This window comes from Perognathus longimembris, chromosome 10 (genome assembly GCF_023159225.1).
Source record: "Perognathus longimembris pacificus isolate PPM17 chromosome 10, ASM2315922v1, whole genome shotgun sequence".
In the NCBI taxonomy this organism is placed as follows: Eukaryota; Metazoa; Chordata; class Mammalia; order Rodentia; family Heteromyidae; genus Perognathus; species Perognathus longimembris.
Window position 1 is genome coordinate 23046451 of NC_063170.1, and position 13326 is coordinate 23059776.

A 13326-nucleotide genomic window follows, 5' to 3' on the forward strand; every position below is an offset into this window, starting at 1 on the left:
TGAGATCTGAGGATCGTGGTTAAAAGCCAGCCCAGGCAGTTAAATCCGTGAGACTCTTATCTCCAATGAACCACCAGAAAAACAGAAGTGGCACTGTGGTTCAAGTGGTAGAGCGTTACTTTGAGCTGAAGAGCATCTAAGCCCAGAGTTCAAGCCCCACAACAACAACAACAACAAAAAAAAAAGATGTCTGCTTCATTATTAGTGTGATCATGGCCTCATAGCATAGTCTGGAAGTGTTCTTTCCTTTTCAGTCTCTTGAAAGAGCCCAAGAAGGATTGGTGTAAACTCTTCATTAAATGTTGGGTAGTGAAGCCAGAAGCACCTTAAAAATGTAGGTTTTTCTTTGTTGGAAGATTTTTCATTATGAATTCAGTATCATTACTCCACAGCTAGAGGTAGAACTCAAATAAGATAGCACCTGCCTACCAAGGGCCAAGTCCTAAGTTCAAACCTAGTACTGCTGAAATAAAAAGTGATTTCCATTTTCTGTTTCATCATCCATCAGTCCTAATAGATTGCATGTATTCTACATTCATTTGTTCAACATTACTAAGTTGTTGACACAAAGCTATACATATAAAGATTCTTTATATTCCTATGATGTGTTCTCTGATGCTTTGGCTTACGTTTGCAATTTTCTTTTCTCTATTCTTCTTACTCTAGCTAAAATTTGTTGATTTTGTTTAACTTTAAAAAAATCACAACTTAAATTCATTTAAATTTCCAATTGTTTATCTACACTCAGCTTTATCTATTTCTGTTCTTTTTTTATTAAGTATTTCCTTCTGCTAACTCTGCAATTAATTTGTTCTACTTTTCTAGTTTCTTCAGGTATAAATTTAGGTTATTTATCTGAGGCATTTTCTTTATCTTCAGGTAAGCATTTATTACTATAAACCTCCATCTGAGAAATATTTCTGTTGTATCCAGGAAATTTTTATATGTTGAATTCCATTTTTATTTCTCCCAAAATATCTTAATTTCCCTTTTGATTTCTTCTTTAGCAAATTACTCATGATCTCCTACTGTACCAAATTAAATTTTATCACAACTATACAAGAAAAGGAAAAGTTGATATTGGATTCAGTACAATCTGTGGTTCCAGACACTCACTGGGCATCTGGTGGATACCCAGGGGAACATCTGGTCAAGGGAGAAAGAATGTAGTTAGAGTCATTATAATTAGAGAGCTTATTCTATTTACATTTAAAAGAATGTGAATTTACTTTTTAAAAAATTTTTATTGTCAAACTGATGTACAGAGAGGATACATTTTCATAAGTTAGGCACTGGATACATTTCTTGTACTGTTTGTTACCTCCTCCCTCCCTCATTCCCCCCTTCCCCCTCCTCCTTTCCCTTCCCCACCATGAGTTGTTCAGTTGATTTATACCAAACAGTTTTGCAAGTATTGCTTTTGTAGTCGTTTTTCTTTTTACCCTGTGTCTCTCGATTTTGGTATTCCCTTTCAGTTAGAATGAGAATTTACTATTTCCATTTTGTCCATTGTTTTCTCTTCAAGTGTTGTTTCCTTGTTAGGTCAGGTACTAGGGCCCTATTCTGCTATCATGGACATAGAGAATTAATTTTTAAACTAGCTTTTAAAGATTATATTTTCAGGGCTGGGAACGTGGCTTAGCAGTAGAGTGCTTACCTCGCATACATGAAGCCCTGGGTTCAATTCCTCAGTACCACATATACAGAAAAAGCCGGAAGTGGCACTGGGGCTCAAGTGGCAGAGTGCTAGCCTTGAGCAAAAGGAAGCCAGGGACAGTGCTCAGGACTGGCAAAAAAAAAAAAAAAGATATAGTTTCAAAAAATTACAAAGAAATGTTCAGCATAGGGAAATAAACTATAAAGCATTACAATAATGCATTAATTTTATATAAATAAATGTTACCAAGTATAGAAAGAAACACTAGAAGAAATTAGACAAGTATAAATAATATTATTTCTTCTTTACATTTTGTTATAATGTGTAAATTCTCTACAATGATGATAGCTCATACTTTATCAGTTCCATATCACACATTTTTCTTCATATTAACATCTCTGAAAATCAACTACACACATTATTTTGTATCTTTAACAACAAAAAATAAAATACAATATTTTGTGTATGTGCACACATGCGCTGGTCCTGGGACTTGAACTCAGGGATTGGACACTGTCCCTGAGGGTTTTTGGTCAAGGCTAGAGCTCTACCACTAAAGCCTCAGCACCACATCTGGCTTTTTTGTGTGTTTAATTAGAAATAATAGTCTCACAGACTTTCCTACCTATGCTTGCTTCATACCATCCTCAGATCTCAGCCTACTGAATAGCCAGGATTGAAGTAAAACACCAGTGCCTCCCAAAAGGAGACATTTTTCTAAAGAAACAAATGGAGATGTTCAATAAAGTAATTCCTGGAAAAGGGGGTACTTATTTACCAAATAAATATGGCAGCACATAGCCATCATTGAAGGCACTATGAGCTTGGGTTAGTTTTGTTAATCTTCCCCAAAATGTCATTTTCAAGGAGAGTAAATTCAGTTATAAAAACAAGCATGCAGGGTAGGGATGGGAGGAGGAAAAATGGAGAATGATGGAAGGAGTGACACTAATCAAGAAGCATTGTATTCGTAACTTGACTTAAGGAACTGTAACCTCTTTGCATAACTACTTAATAATTTTTTTTAAAAAACAGGTATGAGACTAAAGGTATAACTGAGTGGTAAAATGCTTGCCTACCACATGCAAACCTTGGTTCAATCTCCCAGTAAAACAAAACAAAACATAAGCAAGACAAAGAGAAGATGATATCAAAGGTACACAGCTTCCCTCCGGCCTCTCCTGCTTCTTTTAAGATTAACTTTTGTGGAATGTTTACTTTGGTGTTTTGTGTAAAAAAGAATAGATTCTTGGGGTTAATAATTCATTTTTGCTTTCTAAATACACAAAACAACCTCTAATCATACTTTGGCAATGGCTCTGTCCCCCGTTACCCTTCTCCTGTGTAACTCTATTGGGGAAACAGAAAGATGAGATGAGCTAGAGGTTGAGCTGACAATAGTCATTTTCTTCTTCCCCCCTGTGTATAAATGAAGCCATCACTTCTCTCTACCTCTCCAGTGAAATGTGGAGACCAGAACTTTCCAAATAATAGTGAGGAATGAAAAGCAGCAGCCACTCATCCTTTCCATATCTGCCCCTTGATCTATCTTTGAGCTTCGTCTTTGCTTATTCTCACTTCACACCAATTGTATTTATCAGCTGCGGAAAGTGGCTATGATTTCTGGCTAATAGCCACGGCGAAAAATAGAACGTTCTATCTAACTATGTGATAAGTTCCTATTTTGTATGAGGTTCTAAGGGCTGTGTAGTATAAAAATATGTAAAATATTACAAGCTCTCAAAATCCTCGCACCCGGCTGCAGGGAGGACAGCGCAGGGTCGTTTATGGCTCAGGTACTCTCCGTGGTGGGCCTCAGCTTCAGATCCTGCTTGTTCCGACAGCAGACTAGACCAGCTCGCCTTGGGCACTCCTGGGTTTTAGGGTTTTGGTTTTTTTCGCAGTTTGCAGCCCAGGGTTGGGGTCGATGGCATCTTGGTCTGCCCCCAGACTGAGCAGAGCAGTCACCCGACTCTTCTGGGTGCCAGGTCCGGGGATCCGCGCAGCTCCCCCGGACGCCTCCCAGCCCAAACACCGTTGCTTTGGCCAGGCCCTAGGCAGGACATTGCACGTCTCCGTGGCTGCCCACGCTGAGCACAACAAATGGTCCAAAGTCCAGCACATCAAGGGTCCCAAGGACTTGGAAAGGAGCCGCATCTTCTCTAAACTCAGCCTCAGTATCCACTTGGCTGTTAAAGATAGAGGCCCCAACTCTGAGCTCAACAGCAACCTGGCTAACATCTTAGACGTGTGTTGCAGCAAGCATATGCCTAAGTCAACGATTGAGGCAGCTCTGAAAATAGAGAAAACAAAGGACATTTATTTGCTGTATGGGTGCCGAGGCCCTGGTGGCTCTTCTCTGCTCCTTGAGGCATTGTCAAACAGTAGCTCCAGGTGTCAACTGGACATAAGACATATCCTGAACAAGAATGGAAGCTCCTGTTAGGCACTGGTGGCTCACACCTGTAATCCTAGCTACTCAGGAGGCTGAAATCTGAGGACTGAAGTTTGAAGCCAGCCTGAGTAGTTAATTCCATGAAACTCTTATCTCCAATTAGCCAGGAAAAAGCTGGAAATGGAGGCATGGCTCAAGTAGCAGAGTGCCAGACATGAGAGAAGAAGCTAAGTATAAGATCCCAAGTTCAAGCCCCAGTACTGTCACAAAAACAAGAAGAAGGAGAAAAGAGGTAGAGCTATGAGCTGCTCTGGGGGAGTGATGGCTGAAGGGGCATGTCACTCCTTTGACAAAAAGGGGGTGGTCATGGGTGGAGTGGAGGACAAAGAGAAGCAAGTTGTGAACCTAGAGAGAGCTTTGGATCTGGCAATTGAAGCAGGAGCTGAAGATGTCAAGGAAGCTGAAGATAAAGAAAAAAAATTGTGTCAATTTATTTGTGATACCTCTTCACTGCATCAAGTGAGGAAGAAGCTTGACTCCCTTGGCTTGTGTTCTGTGTCCTATTCTCTGGAGTTCATCGCCCACTCAAAGGTGAAGCTGGCTGACCTTGACCTAGAGCAGGCTGCTTGCCTTATCCAAGCTCTTGGAAACCATGACGATGTGATTCAAGTCTATGACAACATTGAGTAACAAGGCTAACCAGGCTGTGCAGATCCCAGGCTTCTTCCTAGGCCAGTGGCATCCTGGAGCCCAGGCTTCTGCAGTGATCTCTGAGATCAGAAGCAGGTGGGAAGCCTAGCAATTAGGAGGCCTATGTTGATGGCTTGTGGCATTGAGGCCAAGGAACTATTACACCACCATGGTGCTGCTTAGCAGAGTGGACCAGCCAGCTATATGATTCTGATCCCAGGTAGTTCACTCCTATGGGGAACAACCCTATCTATGTACAGGAAGTGCTCTTAAATAACAACTGGCTGATCTTGGCTGATGCATTGCCATTGTATGGCTCTTGAGTTGTCCTGAATTTGGGTCCCACTGTTAGGACCTCTGGATTAACTTTCAGTTTAGTTCCACATACTTAGTTCTCTACTCTAGTTCTAGGACTGTTGTTGATTTATTTATTTTTGGTTGTCCATAGAAATGTGGCCCTGTCTGGACCATTCTGTTGTTTAATGTTCATTTATGGCCTAACCTTGTATTCAGTCATGTAGCTAACATTTCTCAAACACCTACAACATACTACAAACCATAAAGCACAGGCTGTTCAATGGTGCCCTGTGTTAGGTCCTGCTCTAAGACTAAGACTGCAGAGGGAAGACCAGGGTAGTGGGGGCTGGAGTAAATTAGCTTTATTTTCTTTGTGTGGCCTCTGTGCCCTCTGGGAACTAGAGAGAAAATGGGGACAGAGAAGAAGAAGTAGGGCTGAGTCAGAAGCCTAGCTCTTGGTACTTTTTACTTCTAAGGAAGTCCAGGAGCATCAACCACCCATCAAGGCCTGGAGTGATGTTTGCATCCCTGTCATCTACCTACTCATGAATTGGTTAAGTTGCTGTATAGTTGCCTTAGGCAAATAAGAATAAAAAAGCTTCTAGGAAACTCAACTGAGTACTTCTACAAGACTTCAGTAGTTGGAAATCAAGAGCTGGGGGGACATGATTGAAGTGGATCAGTGAAATGACTCAAGATGATGGCAAAGCATATACCTTCCTATTTTATATCATAATCATAATCTACCTGGAATTCATTAATTTCATATGAGGTGCCATCCAAATATCTGAATGGCGCATCATAAAAATGGGATAATGTTATATGCTGCTTTGTAATTTATAATTTCATAAATTATGTGATTTTTTAAATCAACAAACCTATAAAATAGATAATGTATTTTATGCTTTAGAAAAAACAAACCTTAGCTGTATGTAGTATGTGAGCAAGACTTCTATACCAACAGTTGCAGCAGAAAGAGAATAGCAAGACTGATTGGCTGGTACTCCTCCTTTGCAGGAGGGTGTTTAAGGGTAATTGAGTTACACACCTACCTATTATGACAAGGTAAATGAACAGTGTGGACAAAGGAAAGCAAAGATGTTTGTGCCCCTATGAAGTTTAGGATAAAATATAAAACTACACTATGAGCATAATAAAGGACTATAATATTTATCTCAGAAAAAAAGAGATGCCTGATGGTCCTCGAAGATAAATATGATCTAGAAGTCTAATGCATCATCCAATATTGGGTATGTAGTCTGGCCTCACAATCTAACACAGACTGAATCCAGAAAGTAGAACTTCAGTCCCAATCATGCCTTGGATTAAAATTTTTGATCAGGATCAGCAACAACGTCAAAAGTCTTGTTAAGGGTCGTTTTACCACTGTCTTTACAATGTGACAGAAAATACACATAAAATATACAGTCTAATGCTTGAACAATTCTTTCCAAAGCTCATACTTTTAGGAATGATGTTACAGAGACAGAGAACCAAATAGAGTACACTGAGACTGTACACCAATAGAGCTGGACACAGTGATGCACAATTGTAATCCCAACACTCAGGAGACTAAGGCTTGAAGGATCACAAGTTGGAGGCTAGCCTAGAGAAAGACAGAGAGATCTTGTCTCCAAAACAACAACCACAATAACAAAAACTGCTTATCATTGGGAGAATTTCCATCTACTCAACCCAGATGCAGACTTCTCCAGCACAGGAAGCATGTGATTCCATGATTGATAAATCAAAAAAGAAAATCCCATGGTTCATTATAATGTACCTGTCCTCAGTTTAAACTAACACATTATTTTTACCTTTGGGGTTTTTCTTATAGAAGATTTAAGAGGGAATGTACAGATGGATCTGGATAATATGTTGGGAAACATTATGTCACATGAGTGTTCATACTAGATATAAGGAAATAAAGTATAGGCCTCGGAAGACCTATAAGTATCAGGTGAAGGGCCATTCGTTGGGGAAGAAACTTCAAAACGTTTCCCCATCAGGAGCTTTCAAAGGACAGAATAAATATTGTTTTTTGCCAGTATGGCCAAGATAACCTGCCATGAAATGGCAACAAAGACAATCTCTGTTTCATTCATTACCTCAATAATTTAACTTACTAAGCTCCCAGGGCTGGGATGTAGCTCAGCGGCAAAGCGCTTGCCTAGCAAGTGCAATGTCCTGGGTTCAATCCCCAGCACCAAAAAAAAAAAAAAGAAAAGCTCCCACACTATTTGAAGCACTTGCGTTAGGTGCTGGAAATGACACAATGCTTTTTTTTAAAAAAGCCCTTTAGAAGGCCTCATCTCTAAAATATATGCAGAACTAAAAAAATTACCTTCTTCCAAAACAAAACTGCAAAGAACCAACAGCCCCCTCATCAAGTGGGCTAAAGACTTACAAAGAAACTTCTCTGATGAGGAAATGAGAATGGCCAATAGACATATGAAAAAATGCTCTACATCACTGGCCATAAAGGAAATGCAAATCAAAACAACATTGAGATTCCATCTCACCCCAGCAAGAATGTCATATATCAAGAAAACTAATAATAACAATTGTTGGAGGGGATGTGGCCAAAAGGGAACCCTACTTCATTGTTGGTGGGAATGTAAACTGGTTCAGCCACTCTGGCAAGCAGTATGGAGATTCCTCAGAAGGCTCAATATAGAACTCCCCTATGACCCAGCAGCCCCACTGTTGGGTATCTATCCAAAAGACCACAAACAAAATCACAGTAATGCCACCAGCACAACAATGTTCATCGCAGCACAATTTGTCATAGCGAGAAGCTGGAACCAACCCAGATGCCCCTCCATAGATGAATGGATCAGGAAAATGTGGTACATTTACACAATGGAATTTTATGCCTCTATCAGAAAGAATGACATTGTTCCATTTGTAAGGAAATGGAAGGACTTGGAAAAAGTTATACTAAGTGAAGTGAGCCAGACCCAAAGAAACATGGACTCTATGGCCTCCCTTATTGGGAATAATTAGTACAGGTTTAGGCAAGCTATAGCAGAGCATCACAAGGCCCAATAGCTATACCCTTAGGAACACATAAGATGATGCTAAGTGAAATGAACTCCATGATATGGAAACAAGTGATATATCACAGTTATAACTACTTTCAACGTCCTATGTGAATGTGTAGTTTCTATTATTGATGATGTTTTGTATCACCTTCCTATGTTTGTACCTACACTATCTCTGTAATCTTATCTGAGTATATTGGAAACCGTGTTTACTGGTATTGGAAGTAGGAAATTCAAAGGGAATACCAAATTCGAGAGACACGGGGTAAAAAAAGAGAAATAACTACAAAAGCAATACTTGCAAAACTGTTTGGTGTAAGTGAACTGAACAACTGGGCGGGGGGGAGGGAAGGGGAGGAGGGAGGGGGGCATGAGGGACAAGGCAACAAACAGTACAAGAAATGTATCCAACGCCCAACGTATGATACTGTAACCTCTCTGTACGTCAGTTTGAAAATAAAAATTTGAGAGAAAAAAAAAAAAAAAAAAAAAAAAGCCCTTTAGATAATTCCAAGGAAGAATGACATGACCAAGATGCATTGTACACATAAATGAACACATTAAACTGAAACCCTCTTTTACATCTATTTGAAGGTAATAAAAAATTTAAAAGGAAAAATAAATTTTAATCCCAAGAAAGAGAAAAACAAGAGGTTATAACAAAAATGAAATCACATTCAGTGAGAGAAAACCTCACTGCTGCTACACGTGTTTGAAAAGGCCAGTATTCATGAAATCATTTAAAAAGTCATATAAAAAATTAGTGACATAAGATTGCCACTATAGCTTAGAACCGAGGGCCTGTAGGGGTCCCCGCGGCCGGCGGGATGCAGAAATACGAGAAACTGGAGAAGATTGGAGAAGGTCCTATGGAACAGTGTTCAAGACCAAAAACAGGGAGACCCATGAGATCGTGGATCTGAAGCGAGTGAGTCTGGATGATGATGATGAGGGTGTACCAAGTTCAGCACTCCGGGAGATCTGCCTACTCAAGGAACTGAAGCACAAGAACATTGTCAGGCTTCATGACGTCCTACATAGTGACAAGAAGTTGACTTTGGTTTTTGAGTTCTGTGATCAGGACCTGAAGAAGTATTTTGACAGCTGCAATGGTGACCTGGACCCTGAGATTGTGAAGTCATTCCTGTTCCAGCTGCTTCTGAAAGCCCTGGGATTCTGCCACAGCCGCAATGTGCTACACAGGGACCTGAAGCCCCAGAACCTCCTCATAAACAGGAACAGGGAGCTAAAACTGGCCGATTTCGGCCTGGCTCGACCCTTCGGCAACCCGGTCTGCTGTTACTCCGCGGAGGTGGTCACTCTGTGGTACCGCCCGCCGGATGTCCTCTTTGGGGCCAACCTGTACTCCACGTCCATCGACATGTGGTCAAGCCGGCTGCATCTTTGCAGAGCAGGCCAATGCGGGGCGGCCTCTTTTCCCTGGCAACGACGTGGACGACCAACTGAAGAGGATCTTTCGGCTGCTAGGCATGCCCACCGAGGAACAGTGGCCTGCGATGACCAAACTGCCCGACTACGAGCCCTACCCGATGTACCCAGCCACCACGTCCCTGGTGAACATCGTGCCCAAGCTCAACGCCACCGGGAGGGGCTGCTGCAGAACCTCCTGAAGTGCAACCCCGTGCAGCGCATCTCGGCGGAGGAGGCCCTGCAGCACCCCTACTTCTCTGACTTCTGCCCCCCCAGGTCCTGGAACCCCCTGGCGGCCAGGCAAGGGCCTGGCCTATGGAAGCCCCCCCCTCGTGGGAGGGGGGGAAGAGCGGGGTTTGGTGAGGGGTGTTGAGCACCAGCTGTGCTGGATCCAGCCCTGGCCGAGGCACCCCGGCCCACAGTGTTCACTCCTTCCGTGGACTTACTTAATTTCATAAACTGAAAAAAAAAAAAAAAGATTGCCACTATAGCATGCTACTTCCATCAGTAAGAATAAGGATAATTCTAAATTGCAGGGGGAAAGAAAAAGCTATACAAGTCATGGCTCAAACACCAAATAAGTTAAAATATGCCATAATTTTGAATCTTCAATGATGTATAAAATCTTGAATTGACATTTAAATATTCCCATTCAACTAACACAAGTTTGGTGATTTCAGTGGATAGATCTTGCATTTGTGGGTCCAGTCACCCATCTGGTCTACAACATATAGCACATGGATAAGCATCACTATGCCAGGGTTACAAACTTCACATTCAACTGTAAAGAAAGTGTGCTAGTCTCCCAGTGCAACCTTCAACATCACAGTATTGGTATGGTTGAAAGAGAATGTCAGTTCCCATGAGAAAATATCTATAAATTAATTTTAAAGGTAAGTTTAAGAAAACAAAACTAAGAGGAAATGCTAACCATCAAAACTAACAGACAGTTTAAAAGGGCTAATCTCATTTTTCCTTGTTAGATGAAAAAATAATCAACACAAGCTTAAGATAAATAATTATTCAAAGAACAAAATGCAAATATAGGGAAAAGTAGTTATCTCTAAAAAAATGAATACAGAGGTGAGTAGCAAGGAGTTGTTCCATTTTGCATTGTAGATCACCCTCAAATCTTCAAATTTCTATTTCTTAGTATATGTATCAAATGTGTAAGGTAATAAAAACATGAAAAGGAAATTACATTAAAAATACAGGACATAGTAAGTTTATGAAAAAAAGTAGAAATCCGTGAATAGGATACTACATGAAAAATACAGGTCATTTTTAACTACTATGTTAACACGTGTGATGAAATACTATTGATGTTTTAAAAAGTATCAGCAACATATAAGTACATATATTAAGAGAACAACAGCTTGAACATCCATAGTCCAAAAATCCAAACACTAAAATGCTCTAAAACTTGAAACTTTTTTTTATTTGTTTATTAATTGAACACAAATTTTTTACAAGGTGTTGTGCAAAAAGGGTACAGTTACGTAGTAGGGCAGTGTGTACATTTCTTGTGATATCTTACGACCTGTTTTTCTATCCCTTCTCTAGGTCAGGTAGACATATATACAATATACAATGTATCATGAACATATATAGTATTCACAGACTTGGTCTCTACTGTCTCTTCGTCTCCCTTTGTTAACAGTCATATATCAGGGAGATCATGCCCCTTTGTTTTTTGTGTTCTAGGCTTGTCTCACTCAACATTATTTGTTCGAGTTCTGACCATTTCCCTGCGAATAACAATATTTCACCATTCCTAATCGCTATGTAGTATTCCATTGTGTATAAGTACCATATTTTTTGGATCCATTCGTCTGTGGAGGGGCATCTGGGTTGTTTCCATATTTTGGCTATTGTGAATTGTGCCGCAATAAACATGGAAGTACAAATGTCTTTTTGATATCTTAGGTTTTGCTGTTTAGGATAGATGCCTAGGAGTAGTATGGCTGGGTCATAGGGTAGGTCTATATTGAGCTTTTTGAGAAACCTCCATACTGTTCTCCAAAGTGGTTGTACTAATTTGCACTCCCACCAACAATGGAGAAGGGTTCCTCTTTCCCCGCACCCCCCTCCAGCATTTGTTGTTTCCTGAGTTCAGAGTATAGGCCATTCTAACTGGGGTGAGGTGGTATCTCAGGGTTGTTTTTATTTGCATTTCCTTTACTAGCAGGGATGTTGAGCATTTCCTCATGTGTTTCTTTGCCATTTTTATATCTTCTCTTGTGAAGTCTCTCTTTAGCTCTTTTGCCCATTTCCTAATAGGTTTATTGGGCTTGGAGGGGCTTAGTTTTTTGAGTTCTCTGTAGATGACAGATACCAGGCCTTTGTCTGTTGCTGTGCTGGTAAATATCCTTTCCCATATCGTTGGCTGTCTTTCTATTTTGGTGGCTATGTCCTTAGCTGTGCAGAAACTTTTTAATTTGTAGTAGTCCCATTTGTCGAGTCTTTCCCCTATTTGTTGTGCCCCTGGGACTCTATTCAGGAAGTTCCTTCCTGTGCCTATAAGTTCTAGCATCTTTCCTACTCTGTCCTTCAGTAGTAAAACCGGAAACTTTTTGAATACCATTATGATAGTTAAAAAGTTTCACACTTTGGAGCATTTTGGACTTCAGGTTAGAGATGCTCAAATAGTAAGATCTACACAAATATTTCAAAACCTGACAAACTGACGATGGAAACAGTTCTAGTCTTGAGCATTTTGGATCTGAGATAGTCAACCTGTACATTTATGCAAAGTATAACTGCCACACATTGTTCTAGCAAGCTTTAGGTTGTCTACATGAGTATATGTATTCTTTTTTACTCAGGTATTATATTAAAGATTCTATGACTCAAAAACCAGTACAGTGCTCACTTCAGCAGCACATATACTAAAATTGGAATGATACAAAGAAGATTAGCATGATCCCTGAGCAAGGATGACATTTAAATTTGTGAAGCATTCCATCATTCCATTATTTTTAAAAATAACAATAAAAATATACTGTTGAACCGAGAGAGAGAGAGAGAAAGAGAGAGAGAGAGAGAGAGAGAGAGAGAGAGAGAGAGAGAGAGAGAGAGAGAGAGAGAGAGAGAGAGAGAGAGAGAGAAACATGGGCTGGGAATATGACCTAATGGCAAGAGTGCTTGCCTCGTATACATGAAGCCCTGGGTTCAATTCCCCAGCACCACATATACAGAAAACGTCCAGAAGTGGCGCTGTGGTTCAAGTGGCAGAGGGCTAGCCTTGAGCAAAAAGAAGCCAAGGACAGTGCTCAGGCCCTGAGTCCAAGGCCCAGGAGTGGCTGAGAGAGAGAGAGAGAGAGAGAGAGAGAGAGAGAGAGAGAGAGAGAGAGAAAGAGAAAGAGAGAGAGAGCGTAAGAGGGAAAAAGAACAGCTTTGTTCTTAGAAAAACTTGGATTCATACAGAAGCTTCAGTATATTTCTTTGAATGAGGTACTATACCTCTCTAAGCTGTACTTTCTATTTTCAAAAGAGCTTTATTAAGAACTGATTCACATACTATACAATTAACTCATTTAAAAATATACAATTCAGTTGAAGGGTGGCTCAACCCATAATCCTGGCTACTTGGGAAGTAGAAGGATAATTTCAATTTTCCCAGGGGATAAAAAAAGCTAGTGAGACAGCACTCCCCTCACCCCACCCTCATCTGAACAAAAAATCTGGATGTGGTGATACATGCTGGTCATCCCAGTTATATGGGAGGCATCAAGCAGGAGGATCACAGTCTAGGCCAGCACAGGCTAAAAGCAAGACCCTACCTGAAAAATAGTTAAAGCAAAAGGGTTAGA

The 13326-nt window shown here is 40.5% G+C and overlaps 2 protein-coding genes, 1 non-coding gene and 1 pseudogene across 6 annotated transcripts in view; 3 read left to right on the forward strand and 1 right to left on the reverse strand.

The window, feature by feature from the left end:
* Fto (FTO alpha-ketoglutarate dependent dioxygenase) overlaps nt 1–13326 on the reverse strand; it is a 390959-nt gene that overhangs the window by 243524 nt on the left and 134109 nt on the right. The gene's annotated exons all lie outside the window — the stretch shown is intronic.
* Nucleotides 3475–4103, forward strand: LOC125358351 (translational activator of cytochrome c oxidase 1-like). The gene has a single exon (XM_048355447.1). It carries the CDS (start codon nt 3585–3587, stop codon nt 4101–4103), a length of 519 nt encoding a protein of 172 aa, XP_048211404.1. The 5' UTR covers nt 3475–3584.
* LOC125358454 lies at nt 8911–9976 on the forward strand (annotated as a pseudogene). Its single transcript, XR_007212308.1, has one exon. The product of XR_007212308.1 is annotated as a cyclin-dependent-like kinase 5 (transcript).
* LOC125358928 lies at nt 12379–12485 on the forward strand. The gene has a single exon (XR_007212446.1). It is a non-coding gene; the product is annotated as a U6 spliceosomal RNA (small nuclear RNA).